We start from the raw sequence: 17634 nt of genomic DNA on the forward strand, positions 1-17634 counted from the left end.
TGCTTTAAAAAGACATTGAAACACTGACCAAAATAAATAGCAAATCTTAAAAAACAAACCTAACTTTTGTTCCTTAGTATGCTTGTTTCACACTCACTTTATTAAAAAGTTGAAAGGTGGAACTGCCAAACATATACATAAATGAATAGGAATGCTGTGCTAATAATTTCCAGTAGAAGTCATCATTTCGTTTCCTTATGAGGTCCACTCTCCACTGTGAATGCTACTTCACTCTTGTTAAACCACTTTGGAATAATCCATTTATTCCCAAGGACAAATTATCCAAGTCAGTGCTTTTAGACTTGTTAAGGATGGGCACTTATCATTACAAATTATTATCAGGTCCTAGAAGATTGTCTATTATATTGGTTTAAAAAAAAATTGAACTCTGTTTGCCAGTGACAATTTTCTCTTAATTTAGGAATTCCTATTTCTTACAGAGGCCAGCTGGAAAGGAGTGCAGCATTACAGAGCCTTCCTTAGCTGTTGGCCTGGAGAATACACATTCTCTCCAAAATATATATCTTTGGCACAGCCTAGAAGGAAGGAATCTCGGGTAATCTCTGTGCTGGCCAAGTGTGAGAATTATTATTTTTAACCCCTAAATACACTGAAATTTGGTTTTTTCCAAGGCATTCAAAAGCAGACTAGTGTTTAGTTAATGTTTGTTATCCAGCAAAACTCCAAATAAAATACTGTTCAGTAGTATTTTTACTATCCAGTTTTCTGCCTCTTTGGTATAATGTTTAAGAGGACATTTTATAGGACTTACAGCTTGAAGAGTTTTACAATTTAACTTTACAGTTTAACATGCTCAGATTGATAGTTCCATAAACTCACTGGCAAACTAGTTGGTTATTTAACGTAAGCGTACAAAGTTAGTTATACCATAGTTTCCCAGTTGATTCCCAAATCTGGGTCATCAAAATATTCAGAGTAACAAATAACTAGCACCGAAACAGTGTCAACATGACTGTTCTGAAGTCTTGAAAGGAAAGGTGGAAACTAATATTTAACCAGTAATTTTGAAGTCTGGCATTTTACCATAGGATCCCAGTACCCAAGACCAGCTGTGGAAGTCTTTTGTAGCTCCGTGTTCAAAATCACGTATGCAGCATTATATCTGCTTGGTCTCAGAACCCATGGAGCACAAGAATCAGAGATGAGTGGAAAGAATGAGGGTCTCCTCTCTAAGTAGGGGAGTAGTTAAGAGATATTTATGAACATCCCGCTTATAAAGGACCCTTAAGTGAAATTAAGCTGTCCAAAACTACGTGGGTTATTTCTTAGATAAAAAGACAGAAATGTTCTTTGGTGAATTTAACAGAGACATGGTATCAGGTAGATTATATCATGAGTCCTTATGGAAATTCCTATCTGATTGAGGAATTTTCGGTGACAGAAAGATAATTTTGCACTTTATAAAAGTAGATTCAACTGGTACTATGGACAAGCTGTGAAAACCTCCTAAAATCATTGTCACTATTCTCATTCTCCATTTTGACACCTTATAAATTTAAGATAGCTTTTTATTGGTGACTTTGTAGCCTTTTTTTTCTTCGACTTGAACATGTTACACTCGTGTGAGTATATTACAGAGGATGTTTGCTGTCATTCACTAGTATTTAGTGGATTTATGCCTCTAAGCATAGTGATATGCATAGAAATTTTGAGGAACAATATATGTAGATTATTTTTTAAAGATTCATATTCTTGATAAACATTTGAATCTATCATGAAATGAATATTTCTATATAAAATAATGAAAATTTAGTAACAGAGTACACATATTCCTTATATGTTTATTTGATCCATCAAAACCTTATTTATACTGTTGAATGGCTCAAGACCTAATTATCCTCATGAGATTAGACATGAAAACTTAAATTTTCATCAGGCCACAGTTCTTTAACAGGACACACTCTCTGCCCTTGAACATACTGAAATTATAACATCCATAAAATGTCTCCAGATAAACGACCTTTCCTTGAACACCTAGTATAAGGTGTTTACACATATTTCTAAGTATTAAACCAAGATCTTAGCAACACTGTCTATTAATGCCATAAATATACTGTCAGGGTGAAATTTCCATGGTCAGTTTCTTGCTGCAATTTACTTTTGGGGCAGTACCTCACCTCTCATCCATCTTTCGTGATGGAAGAAAGGATTCCACGCCTTGGTTTGTCCATGAGTTGGACTTCACAGCCATTCAGATTTTATTTCATCCCTTTGCTTCTATGACAGTGCCTCAGCTGAGAATGTGTTAAGAATTTTTTGAGTGTGCTTTTTTTCCCCGCATTTTTTCTGTTTCCTTCATTTTTCACGTTTAGGCCAGTCCACAAATTTGCCAGATCATTCTGGCATCTTACCCTGCCTTTACTGGTACTAGCAAACTCTGCCCACTCAGGGATATTGTTTAACTTAGTAAGTGTAACTTTCTGAAAGTTCACATCTGTATCTATCACCAGACCATCCTTGGCCATGTTTAGAAAAATAAAAACATCTGAGTTAGGTGAACGTCCTCTGTACACTTCCACCAACGTGGACGTTATACTTCCCCTGTGATTTCCCTTTAAGTTAGTTTATTTAGATGAAATTTTCTTAGGTCATATAAAGTCAGTCAGCTCTTATTGTGTGGCATGAGAATAACAGAAGAAAAATAAAGGTTTAGGTAATGGTAATAGTTACAAGGTTCTATAATGTATATCTCATTTTAAAAGGAGATAAAGCCTTCTTGCTGATTGGCTACCGTAGGTATTCATGGTTCTCATTTACTAAACTGTCTCTAACTTTTTAATCATCTAAACTGAATTATTGAGACAGTTTCTCTTATCATGTTTAGTGTTTGACATGCAAACTACAAAGTAGACATAATTTAATACAGTCTTAAAAATTGTCACTGATGTCTCAGGTCAGGAAAGGATTTATTCCATTATAAGAGAAAACTACGATGATATTATCTAAAGTTAATGCTTGTATACCCAAGCGCAGGGGAGGTCATGATTGTCTCAGGTAGATTGAGATGATGAATATCATTAAGTCAAAACAGATTTAATTTTCAGAGCCTTTGGGGCTCATGTTTTGGGAGGAAAGAGGGATTACCAATATCAGGGGGGTTTTTTGTGTCCTGCTGTTTAAGTTTGTTCTAAAGATTACTCTTCCCTTTTCCACTATAATAAGCCGGGTACATTAAGACTGTTTCCTGTTCAGAATTAAAGGCTTCTCATTCATGGAATTGATTCATGAGGTACTTTGTTTTAAAGGTCCTTCAGGGCAATCTTAAGCTGTTTGGGGAACAGACCATTTGTCAGGCAGTGCAAGTCTCTCTTTTTCAAAATCTTTAGTCAGGAAATTTTCCTTGTAAAAGAAAGGTCAGTATCACATTATCTGGTGTACCTTGTTGTTTTTACTTTTAACCAGTTGCTGGCTAATTGATGTTGACTTTTTAACATTTTGGCCTTTAGTGGAATCCTATAGTGCTGCCTTGTTTCAAATATGTTTTAACTTAGTACATATGTGAAGAGTAAGGTTTAAAATGTATTAGAAACAAGATTTAGGGAAGGAAGGAAGGAAGCAGGAAGGCGGGAGAGAGGAAGGAGGGAAGGGAGTGAGAGGGAAATAGCAAGAAAGCAAAAGCCATTGAAATTGATCCAAGAGCTGTAGAAACAGTGGAAAGAGCACTGTATTTGGAATCAGAAGACTTGCATTTGAGGTTTGCTGTCCGTCTTATGGAGCAAGTCTTTCCACCTTCTCCGTGAATCCTTCCCTGATCTTCCAATGTGAATTGCAAAACCCCATACCTCAAATTTTCCCAGTCCTCCTTCCCAGCTTTTTCTCCATAGCACTTGACAATATCTAATATACAATGTATCTTGACTTTCTTGCTCCCCACTATTAGAATGTAAACTCCTTGAAGTCACATATTTTTGTCTGTTTTGTTTACTATCACTTCTTGTATCCAGAACAGTATGTGGAACACTGTAGAGTTTCATAGATACTTGTTGAATGAATGAATGGAATAATCTCTGAGCCTCGCTCTTTCCATCTATGAAGTTATTAGGATTATGAGGAAGATTAACCAAGACATTATGTGTAAAAGCATATTAGATAATGTCTGGAATATAGTAAGTATTTCACGTGTCCACTCATTTGTGTTTATCATCTTACTGTATAAATCTATCAGTAAGTTGTCTGCAGATATGGTGATGGTGTGTCTCAGATTACCCAGGACTTACCCTATGTATGCCTGTAGCCTAGGAATAATTATTACCAGCAACTTCTTTCACAGTGTCCTGATTTGGATGATAGATTGTATGATCACCTTATCTAAAGATAAAAAGCATGCTTGTGAATTGTCCTTAGGGCGAAAGAGTTTATGTCATACCACCTAGCCTGAGTTATAGCAAAACAAAGCCAAAAAAGACCTTCTAATGCATTTATGTTTAGGGTAATAGCAAGATATGAGGATAAGAGGTCATTTGGGAGGATGAGGGAAAGAGCAGATTTCGAGCTGTTACCATAAAGAGTGTCTTCCAGTATCAGGTGATGGTTAAGTGTCCAGTCTCTGCATCTAGTGTATGTGGGCTCCAACTCCAGTGTTACCACTTCTTAGCTGTGAACTGCGGGCAATGTTTCACTCATCTGAGCCTCTGTTTTCTTAGCTGTGAACTGCAGGCAATGTTTCACTCAGCTGAGCCTCTGTTTTCTCATCTGTGTAAAAGGGATGGTGATAGCACTCATGGGCTTCATATGAGATATTAAAATAAAAATAACCTCTAACACAGTACCTGGTGTATAGTAAATACTAAGCAAGTGCCAACTACTGTAAACACCATATGGAATAAAAGTTTGCAGTAGTGGCGTTGGTTCCCTTTGATCCTAAAGCAGCAAACTAGTTTTGCAGTACAACTGCTTATTTAAAATAGTAAACAATTGGCTAAGAGTGGATAAAACTGCCCAGATTCCATAATGTTTAGTAATCTGTTTCTAACTCCATCTATTTTAGGTCATTGTGTTTCGTTATAAAGTTTATTGAAGAAAGTACCAGCCCCATAATATTACTAATTTCTGCTGCTTTTATCTTCTGTGCAGACTCCTGAATGTGATGGGTGATCAGTAAATTCTTGAAAGAAAACAATAAATGATTGAATATTCTGAAGCATTCAAGCAAACTACAATCTTGGGACTTCATTAATAGCATAGTTGGGCAGCACAGTGTATAATTAGATAATGAAATTCAAGTGTTTACTGTTATGCAGCTTTACCACTTAAAGACTGCATGACTGTGGTAACTTTTAATACGAAGTTATGTGGAATGTTTGCTTTCATAGTCATCTAGGCCTGAAAGTATAGCTGTGATCAGCTACAATGCCTGCCTTAACTAGAAGGAAAACTGAGACCCAGGTACGTTAGTTTCTGGAGTCAGTATTAGCGCCCAGGTCTTCTCATTTCAAGCCAGAATTATTAGGGCTTTTTCTTTTAAGGTCTGTCTGTCTTTAATCATAGTGGTGTGATTTGAGGAAATATCCAATTGTTTAATAGTATTTTCTATAATAAAGTAAGAAATAGTTTAAAAGATACTTCAGGATTTCAGTTGTTCCAATTTCAATGTCTCTTTATTTTCCACAAGTTTGTAATAAAATTTTTACCAAAGTATATTTTATAAAGAAAATAATTGCTAGTAAGAGCTTGGTATTTTTCTATTAAAGTATTCTAATGAAAATTAGTTTTTATAGCTATAAGACTATTTAATTTCATAGTAAAGCTTGTTATATTAATTTCAAAGACAGAAATAATACCAATTTAGTTGAGTGAATTCTTTTCTCTTAATTTCTTAAAAAATTTTATGAAAGTCACTATTCAGCCATTATCTGCTAGAATTATGTATTCTAAGTTATCATGTATCTAAGTTACTTTGTAATCTTGAAAAATGATGTTACTTTGGTTTATGCACGTCCTTTGGAGTTGATATAAGATTAGTTATATATTATAACCAATCAGATTACCAGGCTTCTTTGACATATGATTGAGAACCTTCTCTATTGCATAAGAATGAGTTCATCTATTATAAAACTTCTGTCTTTCTTTTGGTTTCTCAAGTATTACGATTACTTTCAAGATCTAGAAATTTCAGGCATAGACAAAAGAAAGATATTTTTTCATATAAGCTTAACCCCTTAAAAGTTTTTAGTTTAACCATTTTTAATTTTTCTGCAAATATTTCTAAGAAGCATGATGTCTACATTTATATAACTACGTCTATTCTATAGAATGATGTTAAAATTCAGGGGAGAAAGACCATGTCAAACAGTTACTCCTGTTATAATAGTTTTAAGTTATAATAAAGCTTAAACTAAACTGCGAGCATTCGGATCATATAGAAGTTGAGAAAAAATCAGATTTAAAGGGATGTAATATCCCAGTACTTTAATCTCCTGTTTGCAGAAAGCTGAGAATTCATCAGATACAAAGAAAGTTTTATGCAGAAATATTTACAGAATCAAATTTAGAAAGATTAGTTGTCTATAAAGTAGATGCATGTTACTGGCATGCAGATAAAATCATATTGTTCTTAGAAGCTATTTTCATACCTCATAGGTAGGTGTTATTACTGAAGGTAATGTGACAATGAGTCTAATTTCAAGAGATTTACTGTCGACCTAAAGAGACAAACTAGATTCATGAAAGGATATTAATCAAAGGTAAGCATGATTAGAAACTGGCCTATATTAAATACAGAGCACATACTATTGACCCGTAGTTCCCAAACTCAGGCAGCAGAATCACCTAGCCACGTTTTTTGTTTTGTTTTGTTTTGTTTTGTTTTAATGTATATTCCCAGACCCTATCTGAGTTTACTGACATGGAAATTCTTGGACTTAAAATCTGTAGTTAAAAGAAAATTTTCTCCAGTGATTCTCAGGGATAGCCTCAGGGAGATGGATATATGGTGTTAAGCCATAAATGTTGTATGCATGTGCATAAGTATTTGAGATCGTTGTGGACACTTCACGGAGGTAGTGGATTTGAGATTGTGCTTTGAAAAACCGCACGGCATTTGGAAAGGAATAATACTGTGAGCACAGTTGCAGTTGTGGGAGTAGAAAGTTCAGGGGCATGATTAGGCAGTTATAAAGCAAACGATTCCTAAAGCAGGAAGGTGGAACGTTAAGGCTGAGGAGGTAGATAAATGACAGCAGGGAGGTTCTGGGAGACTGGCTTTTGTCTCATAGGCAGTGGGGAACTCAGTAGCTGAAGAGTTTTGTCCAAGGAGATTATATATGTAAAGCAAATTTGGAAGAATACATACCCTGTATTACTATGTGGGGTTGACTGGAAGGCTGAGGACTAAAGGCAAAGTGAACGGTGGCAAACTAGGCTGGAGGTGACGAGGGCTTGTGCAGACTGAGTCTTGTGCTAATGAGAGGAAGAAGAGTGGGGACCCAAGATGGTAGTAGAGGAAGAGTTTTAAAGTCTTGCAAAGAAAACGCAATCCTAATCAAGACTTAGTAAAATGCAGAGGGGAAAAAACATTACAAACCTTGTGCTTGTGTACCTGAAAGGCGACGATCAGAAAGTATTTGCCAGTTTTAAAATAGAATGCATCAAGATCATCTCTTTAAATAGCTCTAAGTTCTTTAGAACTCTTCAGCCAAATATGGCTAAATCTTTACCCTGTAGAAAATCATATAACTAGTAAATAAATCATTATTTTCAGAGACATAAGCACATTCCCTTGGCAGTTGTAATTTGGATACCATAAAATGATTGTATTTTCTCATTCAACTGAACATCAGCTTACTCGTGTAACAAATTAGATCTAGTGATATACGTGGACCCAAGAGACTTCTTTAATAAACAAACATTGTATGTTAAATGTGTTCTTCTTTGCAGTATCTTACAAATGAAGACAAATGACATTTAGCTGAAATACAAGGAATCCATTCAAAGGGTATTTTATTAGAGTAACCTAGATTATTAGATATTTTTATTTGCACAATTTTGGATGTCATATAATCTGCCAAGACATAGCAGTTATTTCAATAACACGTCAGATTGATAAACCATGTTGATATTCTTAATAAATATTTTAAGGCCAGAGCACATGGAGCGGGTGAGTACCTTGAAAGACTCTAAAGAGGATCCGGTTCGCCATTCGGGCGTATCTAAGTCTTGAGTATCAGTGACTAAATTAAAGAACAGTGAATCAATTTTGTTGCACACTAGCTATTAAAACTTTAAATACCATCTGCCCAGGTTCGTTACTGGTATCATTCACCCTCTTTCCCTCCAAGTCATACTCTCCAACTTGCTGTTTTTAAATTGCCTACGTCCTTCATTGCCCAAAGCTCTGCCTTAGGTCAGCCAGAGATTGAACAGCATTGTGCCCAAGTCAGGAGCAACAGTGTTTCTGACCCAGGTTATACATCAACCCTAGATGATGTGGCTCATGTTCAGTTTTAAGAAATACAGGGAGAAGGTGACTCACAGCCCAGAAAAAGGAAAACAGTATGTCTCTATACGTGTGCCTGAAACATTATGCGGTGCACCGGAAACTGATGCAACATTGTAAACCGACTATACTTTGACTGAAAAAATGAAAGAATAAAAGACACAATAGGCGTGTTAAAGCTGAGAAAAGGGACTTTTAATTAAACCTTGTATCTCTCCTAGTGCTCAATCACCTGTGGCAAAGGAATGCAGTCCCGTGTTATTCAGTGCATGCATAAGATCACAGGAAGACATGGAAATGAATGCTTCTCTTCAGAAAAACCTGCAGCATACAGGCCCTGCCACCTTCAGCCCTGCAATGAGAAGATTAACGTAAATACTATAACATCACCCCGGCTGGGTAAGCAGACCGAAAAGGAGATGGTCTTGAGAAACAGAAATGCTCATGGTTGTGCATCTCACTTTAAAGCTTAGTTATCCATCTGTACTCATTAGTTTGCTTCTGACTACATTGGATCTATTTGACTGTAGTTTAGTCCAAATGATCATGTGGGTACAAAAATCTTGAAGACTTAAGTATTTTCATTCCTGAATTGTCTACTCAGAGCCAGGCCCTGGGAATATGAATGCCGCACCACCTCAGGTCATCCTCTAAAGGGCTGAGGGATGTAACCATATTGTGGGTTCTGACCAGACCCATGGCAGAACTATCAATTACGGTAATGTCTGTGGAAAGTGAGGTTGCAGCATACACCTTAGATCTCTCCATTGTTAACAGCCTGCCTTGTGATCCTGGGTACAAATTATCCTTTGGGGAGACATAGAGTAAAAACCTTTCTTTCAAGAAGAACAGGTACATGGATCTACACCACTGAACAAGAGGTACCATTTTTTTCATCTTTAAGGAAAAAATATTCAATATGAATAAATAGTAATAACATACTGATTTACACAGTCTTTTATGTCATAAAATGCGTTCATATGTATTCTTAATTCCTGTTATTCAATCTAATACATCATCAAGAAAGAGTATCCTGTATTTGCATAACAAATATGAATTAGCCTTAATTTTTGTAGCAATTAGTGGCTTTTAATAGCACTGCTACCTGGATGTTGTTGGGTTAATTTATGTTCAACACTTTAAGTTTTAATCTGTATGTATAATCTCCAGGGGAACAGTTTAATCATACAGAATAATATGGCCAGAATTCAAGGAGCTAAATTGTCATAGATGTTTTTCCAGGCATAAGATTCGATCTAAACGGAAAAGTTTGGTTCTTCATGGAAATACAGAAATTCTCGTTTTCAAGCCAAATAACTAACATTTCTAAGAAATAATCAGTTCAAATAGAATTAAAGCTAGTTAAGACAAAAAGTTAAGCAATCCTAGAGCAGATGTGCTAAATCCTTGTATTCAAAGACAACATAATCCGTCTCTGCAATAATTATTGGAAGTCCTTAAAGTCTCATGTGGCAGAAAATAATGGATTGAAAGAAGAATTTAATTAAAACTGCATTTTCTTTGTTTATTATTTCTTGATGGTACATCCCTGAACGCAGAAGCACAGTGGTTGGAAAATCAGAGGTTTTCAAATATAAAATAATGAATCATACTAGAACAGTGGCAAAAGAAACAATTGTAGCAGAATTGTCTTTTGTTATACATGCCAGAACATGCTGATTCTTCAGAAGAACTGGGGCCAAATCCACATGACCGAGTTTTTTTATATCAAAAGCTCATTTCAAACACTCTATTGCTATAAAATTTAGTCACTTTTGATAATCAGCTTAGATTTTAAGGATGCCTGAAACCCCAATCCCCAGATATCCCAACTAGACATGTCTGCTGTCTAGGAAACAAGGAATGTGAAGTAAGTGTAAACAGATTTTTGTTTTGCTATTTCTTTGCAATTTCGTCCATCACAATACTTATTAATTTGTAGTCCCATGATGGTGAACATACTGAACACATTCATTGTTCTTTTTAATGTTCGCAACTGAAAATCCAAAAGAAGCTTAAATGAAAGCCACGTAATGGAAATTTAAAGGCCATTTGCAGTACAACTCATTGGACTTGGGAAATCTATCTGTAATTAGTCTACAGAAGCTCATGAGTGAGACCGTTCTTCATTCACTTTACTCCTTTATTATGGGGGAGGGGGGCGTGTGTGCCTGTCTTTATCTCTGTCTTTTAAGCTCTGCAAGGCAATATAAATGAGTCAAAGTAAGCGGACCGAATGCCCCACTTAAGTGATTGCTGTTTGTCTCTACTCGTGACATCTAGTTTATCTCGGTGTATTGAGTTCCCTGTGTTTTGTTTCACAGCTGCTCTGACTTTCAAGTGCCTGGGTGATCAGTGGCCTGTGTACTGCCGGGTGATCCGTGAGAAGAACCTCTGTCAGGACATGCGGTGGTATCAGCGCTGCTGTGAGACGTGCAGGGACTTCTATGCCCAAAAGCTGCAGCAGAAGAGTTGACCTCTAGCAGGCTGGCTGGCCCACAGCTCTTTGCAATTACATTATTTATAAACACACACACTAGCATGTTTTTCAGACCAAATATTATCAGATTACATATAATTTAATCAAATTAATTTATTTTTCTTGGCCTGCCAAACATCCAATATGGTGTTTGTTTTGGCTATACAAACATTTTGATTTATACTATATGGCTTCATAAATAATTTTATATAAATAAGTTGGATTCAGTTGCCGGAATAAAAATAAAAAGGGAAAAAAAAAAAACCCGAGATCTTCAGGCTTTAAAGGAAAAAAAAAAAACTTTTTTTTAAAGTTAGGGCTGTCTCTAAGGTGCTACTCTCTCCCCAACAATGCCATTGAGTTATTCAGAATGTATACTAACTTAGCATAATAGTTTAGTTCTATGTGGAGAGAAGTCATTTTTGGTTTTTGGTGTCCTGGTGCAGAATTAGCCCATTTTCTGTAATCTGCAGGAGATGTGTAAACAAAGCAAACCTCATAGTGTTGAACAGGTTTTTAGAGAATGTATTATGTATTTGGTGCAGATTTAGAGCTATCCATAGGAAAAATTCTACTGTAATTATAACCTTATTTTAATAATGGAAAAGGAAAGTCAAGATGGAGACTTTGATCATGTTCATGATGTACTTGAACACAAGTATTGTAACAATGAAACACTGTAATGACTTACACTGAATCACCATTGCACTGTTGATATCGTGTAGAGAAACCGTTATAGAAATGGTAACATCCTACAAAAATGTGTATTATTTTAACATGTTGTCATTAGATATTAGCTTTTTAAAATAGTTTGAACAAAGAAAGCATTGATCCACCCAGTTCCTTATATCTTTTTAGCAGATTTATAAAAGAGTGTAGTACTTAGCCTCACAAATGATAATGGGAAAATTTACTAGTTTTCAGCCTTTTTCCCTAGAAACAAGGAAAAACAAAAAAAAAACTGATATTACTGTGGTAGTTTCATTGTGTGTTTTTTTTTTTCTTTTTAAAAAGTAAAAAGTTTTACAGTTCTGTGAAACGTTTAAAAAACCAGCTTAAAGGTTTTCTTGTGAGAAAAGATTGTACATGATTCACATGATTTCTTAGATTTTTCAATAAAATATGTGAAACTTCCTGTCGGGAGGCAATTCTTCATGAGTCTCTCGCGTTTCCACATGTCCTGGCACCGTCTGCTTTTGTTCTGGACTATCTTCTGAAGGATGTTTGTATAATGAACAGCCTTGGAAGATAAAGACTGTGTCTTTTTTGGAGCAAAGGACTGATGAGCTTATTTCTCATTATTAAAGTTTCAGGTTCCCTCAAAGCGGGGTCTCTCCCCATAATACAATTCCCTGCATGTGCAGGTACCAGCTGGCTCTCTTCACGTCACCCTGAGGGATTTGGGGCTCAGGGAACTGGTGCAAGGAAATGCTGATTCCCTGGCTTCTGCTTTTACTGTAAGTAACAAAGTCCTTTGTCTCTAACCCGGGAGTTTCTGTCTTCTGCCCTGACAGGTGGCAGGCTAACTCGGTAGATGGTAAGTAGAGTAAAACCTCAAAACCTGCACAGTTCTTGACACTTCCCTCATTAGTATTGTCACCTTCATTATAATATGGGGAACATTTTATTTCTAGATGGTCCCTTACTGTGTATATCCTTTAATTTAGTTGCTGGGATAGAAAGTTAGCCAGTGTCAGCACATTGTATATAAGATACTAGGGGATTAGGGGAAGGAATAATTACATAGGAAGAGGAGACACTCTTAATCCATCCCTTGATTCCTGAATCCATGGATCGATGTAGAAATATCACCATTTATTGGTCAATGAATCAGACCACATATAACATCTTAGAGGCCCTCCCAAATGTTTTCACCCAACTCATGCCATAATTGAATATCTGGGGGGGAAAAAAGATGTTGCATCATTCTCTTAGGCTGTCGGTTCAGGGTGATGGGGAACATGGTAATACCAGAGTTTCATGTGAGCATGAACCCACTGCTACATTTTATTTGCTGTAATATGAATTCCCTGAATAGAAACAATACCGTATGGCATACCCTACTGCTGAACAAGGCATTTGGCAAATTCATGGATGGTATTTTGGCAAAAACTTTGCAGGCTGGGGAGGCAAATGCATACTCGGGGTAAGTGACCATTTCCGTGAGAACAAACCATTGTCTTGTTTTGTGATAGAAGTGAGCTGATGTGATCACACTGCAATCAAGGTGTTTTGACTGGATTGGCAAGGACTTGGAAGGAGTGGGAACATGGTTTGAAAATTGGTAACAAAGAAGTTTGGAGGAAAAGGTATGTAGATAATTTACATTCCACTTGACTGCTCACCAAAGAGCAGCACCCTCAGGAGAGAGGACGCAGCCATCAGGTGGATAAGATGACAGGTCCTGTGTATGCTGACCAGTCTCTTTCATCAGCCACCTTTGTCCTTGCCCAGTGGGCCCAGGAACAAAGACAGTGGTGGCAGGTCTGGAGATTATGCATGGATTCAGCAGCGTGACCTTCCACTCACCAGGGCCAGTCTAGCTGCAGTCACTGCTGAGCGCAGCCTAATGAAAGCAGAGAAAGTATTATTTCCCAGTATGTTGCCGTGCTATAGGAGGACTGGCCCTCCACCGTGACTGCCGTATGATTGTATTAGCTCACAGCTATCACAAAACAGTGGTTTGTTCTCACAGAAATAGCCACGCACCCTGATTTTGCATTTGCCTCCCCAGCCTGTAAATTTCTGCCAGAATCTATCCTTGAACTTGCCAAATGCTTCATTTGCTGTTATGATTTTCCATACAATATTGTTTCTGTTTGGGGAATTCATATTACAGCAAACAAATGTGGCAGTGGGCTCATGCTTATGTAAATGTCTGGTATTACCGTGCTCCCCATCACCTTGAAGCAGATGGCCTAACAGAATGACGTAATGTTCTTTTTTTTTCAGTATTTGGTTCCAGCACCAGCTGGGTGAAAACATTTTGGAGGGCCTCTGAGATGTTGTATATGATCTGATTCATCGTTCAATACGTGGTCATATTTCTGCCTAGATTCATGAATTCAGGAATCAAAGAATGCAATTGAGAATATCCCCTTTTCCTGTGTAATTTTTCCCTCTCTCATCTGATTAAGTTTGTGATAATCCAGTGTAATTCTCCAAAATCTGTCTTCTGTAGAGGAATACAGGCCAAAAGAAAAGAAAAGAAAAGAAAAAAGACAAAGACTTTCATTCCTGCATCATTCAGATCTTTCATGGTAAAAATCATTCTCAAATCTCTCCATGAGTGAGGTGTTGATTTAATTTCCAATTTTGGTATGTAGAGGCGGTTCTAGGGACTTGTATGGCTTTACCATAAGGGCCCTTATTCTACAGATCATGGAACCAATAAGAGGAGCGAGGGCCCTGCCAGTTGCTGAGTATTTCTACTCCAGATAAGCCTTTCAGAATTAGGACAGAACTGTGGGGTAGGTTCAGAGACTCTTTGGTCCAGTCTGAGCCAGATTTAATCTGAACCTTGATTACATTATCTGACTTCCACAAACTCTTGCTCTGTGGTTGGGCCTTCACTGGCTGTTTAGGGCCACCAGGAATTCTTATCAGTTCAAAGCCAGTAATCCAGTAGTCATCAGAAAGTCTGGTGATTTCTGTCTTCCCAGTGCACAGTTCCCATCAAGGAAGACTAGAAGGTAGATTTACAGTATGGATTTTGGACGGTGTAGCAGAATCTACCCTCTGAGATATCTAGCCCCCCCCTTTATTCAGAGTTCTGAGTCTGTGAACCTGCTCTCATGTGGAAATTGATCAAGGGAAAGTAATTCCCTGGTGTGGTGATTCATATCAGACTTCTTTTCACTAAATCTAGAAATTAAATGCTTATCTGGATCTGAGACGTTCCTAGATTGCCCGTCTATTTCAGTTCTATGGACTCCATGGCCCACTAGCCAGTACCAGAAGTCTTTGCAGGTCAGACCATTGCCTTTACGCCTTTGACTCTGCTGCCCCTCACAGTAACCATTCCCGTCTGGTTTCTGGGAGTGAAACACAGCCTTTTGGTTCCTGCCCTTGTAGAATTCCATCATGCTCATTAAATCAAGAAGCTCAGCTCTATGACAGCATCTCCCAGGGTCATTTCTGGTTTTCAGAGAACAGCTGCTACGAAGTTACTTCAGGATTCCAGTACCATCTTCATCAGTGTATTTTTCAAGGCCTGAGGAAGGGAATGCCCTTTGGACCCTCTTAGGGGACATATGTAGCAAGTGAGTAATGAGCACATCTGTCGTATTTAAGAAAATGATCTTTCTAAACACTTGTGTACTTTCCTCTTTATTTCATTATAACAAGGAAGTTTTGGCATCTGTTTCATTCAGTGTGGACCATGCTTGAGTCTAGTTTTCAGACAGATTATTAGAGTTACTCCCAGAAACGTGAACTAACACCTGGAATCCAGGAACCCTGCTTCAGTGAACCCACATCAAAAACGTTAGGCTAATAGAACATTGTATTCTTCCCACAATAATATAACACCTTTAAGAAATACCCCTCTACATATACCTTTGGTTTCAGTTAATGTGAAATGGTGAAATCTTGCGGTTCCTTTGGCCTGTATGGTAACACCTCACAAGTCGTACTTTGAGCCTGGTTCTGGACCTTCCAGGACTTGAGTCTGGATTGGGATTTAGAAGACATCACAGATGGTAGAACACCAGCAGTATCGTTAGGAAGGTTTTATTTCGAGGCTGTCATAAAAGCTTTCTGGTTTTCAGCTTAGACCTTGAGCTGTGAATGTGAAACCCCAGGCTTATCATTCTCTTCCTCTAAGTTCTCCAGCGAAGTTAGAAGCGGTGACTCAACCCCACAGTCCTTACTCTTTTTCTTTCTATGAAAAAGTTCTATTGCAGCCAGTGCCCGGTAACCCAGGGCCTTGCTTTTTGTAGACACTTGACCCCGGGTTATTATTGGTGAGAATTTAAGTAGTCATTTTGCCACCATTTGTCCTGGATACCAGGATCCCCCTGACTCCTGGGAACAGAGTCATTAGTGCCTTTAAATCCAGTCAGATCTGAAAACTAATTCCAGATTCTATTTTTTAAATTCTGCTCCTTGAAACATTTCTGGTAGCAATAGTTGCCGGGGTCCCGTCGGCAGAGCAGTGTTGGGTGATGACGGAGCTGACCTCACGCAGCTGCAGGAGGAGCTGGGAAGCAAAAGTCCAGAAGAGGAGCTGGGGGGTCAGAGCAGTCACAGACCAACCTGAGCAGCCAGGCACAGCCGGGTAAGTGTCACTCTGAAGAGGTGATTTGTGCGGACGTCCATGAGATGCTGTTACCTCTGTGTGGCTTCCTCCTTTGTAAGTCCACAGCCAAAAACTGGATTGTGGGTCTGAGTTTCCTGACAGTCGGCAGGACCAACAGTGGGCAATGAGAAATGGGCAAAGAGCTCAGGAGAGCAGAGTCAGTCTAGAACCTGCCAAGTGCCTATGCCTGGATCTGTCACTGCACCTGATGAAAAAGAAAGAAAAAAACTTTCAGATTAATGGATGCTGCTTCCATTTTGCCTTCCAAATTTCACGCAAGGTTCTCTTGGCCAGTTCTAACCCAGACTCACACAAAGAAGGGGATGCTGGAAAGTGGAGTTTTCTTTTTAACTATGGATGGTTAATAAGACTTTAATTTTCTTCTTTTTTTCCAGTTAGTTTTATATTGGAGGCAACTGAAATGAAAGTTTGGTTCTTATATGCTCTCAAAGTAATAGTGAACCATTTTTAACCACTTAATACATGCTAAGCTTTCTCTTAACCACTGTGGCTATTGAATGTCACAGCGCCCTTGTAAGCGACCATTCATGTCTTCACATAGTAGCTGAGGAAACTGAGGCCCAGAGAGATCCATCGCCTTGCCAAGAACACAGTTGAGTTGGATGTAACAGAGCCAGTCTGAGTCCAAATTTGGGCACTCAACCTGATTACCTCCCTTGTTTATCAATTTTGAAAATGTTATACCATAGATGCACAAGGATTTATAACCTAATCACAGGCTTCCTTTGTAATCACAACTGTGCAACTAATTTGCAAAGTCAGGTAATTTGAGGAACCCCAGCTGCTCATCTGGATATTGTCCAGGATTTTCACGTGGTAATACTTTCAGGCATTCAGTTGGTTATTGGTGAAAGAAAGAAAGGAAAGAAAGGAAAGAAAGGAAAGAAAGGAAGGAAGGAAGGAAGGAAGGAAGGAAGGAAGGAAGGAAGGAAGGAAGGAAGGAAGGAAGGAAGGAAGAAAAGAAAGAAAGAGAAAGAAAGAAAGAAAGAAAGAAAGAAAGAAAGAAAGAAAGAAAGAAAGAAAGAAAGAAAGAAAGGAAGAAAAGAAAGAAAGAAAGAAAGAGAAAGAAAGAAAGAAAAGAAAGAAAGAAAGAAAGAAAGAAAGAAAGAAAGAAAGAAAGAAAGAAAGAAAGAAAAGGAAGGAAGGAAGGAAGGAAGGAAGGAAGGAAGGAAAGAAGGAAGGAAGGAAAGAAGGAAGGAAGGAAAGAAAGAAGGAAGAAGGAAGGAAGGAAGGAAGAAAGAGAAAGAAAGAAAGAAAGAAGGAAGGAAGGAAAGAAAGAAGGAAGAAGGAAGGAAGGAAGGAAGGAAGGAAGGAAGAAAGAGAAAGAAAGAAAGAAAGAAAGAAAGAAAGAAAGAAAGAAAGAAAGAAAGAAAGAAAGAA

At 37.8% G+C, this 17634-nt stretch overlaps 1 protein-coding gene across 1 annotated transcript in view; it reads left to right on the forward strand.

Annotated features, from left to right (window-relative positions):
* ADAMTS19 (ADAM metallopeptidase with thrombospondin type 1 motif 19) overlaps window positions 1–11894 on the forward strand; it is a 222596-nt gene extending 210702 nt beyond the window's left edge. Inside the window, exons 22-23 of the mRNA XM_031448946.2 lie at window positions 8677–8854; window positions 10780–11894. Coding sequence (XP_031304806.2) covers window positions 8677–8854; window positions 10780–10931 — 330 coding nt within the window. The 3' untranslated portion in view covers window positions 10932–11894. The remainder of the gene's footprint in view (window positions 1–8676; window positions 8855–10779) is intronic.
* Window positions 11895–17634: the final 5740 nt, after the last annotated feature.

The sequence above is a fragment of the Camelus dromedarius genome, chromosome 3 (assembly GCF_036321535.1).
Source record: "Camelus dromedarius isolate mCamDro1 chromosome 3, mCamDro1.pat, whole genome shotgun sequence".
NCBI lineage: Eukaryota > Metazoa > Chordata > Mammalia > Artiodactyla > Camelidae > Camelus > Camelus dromedarius.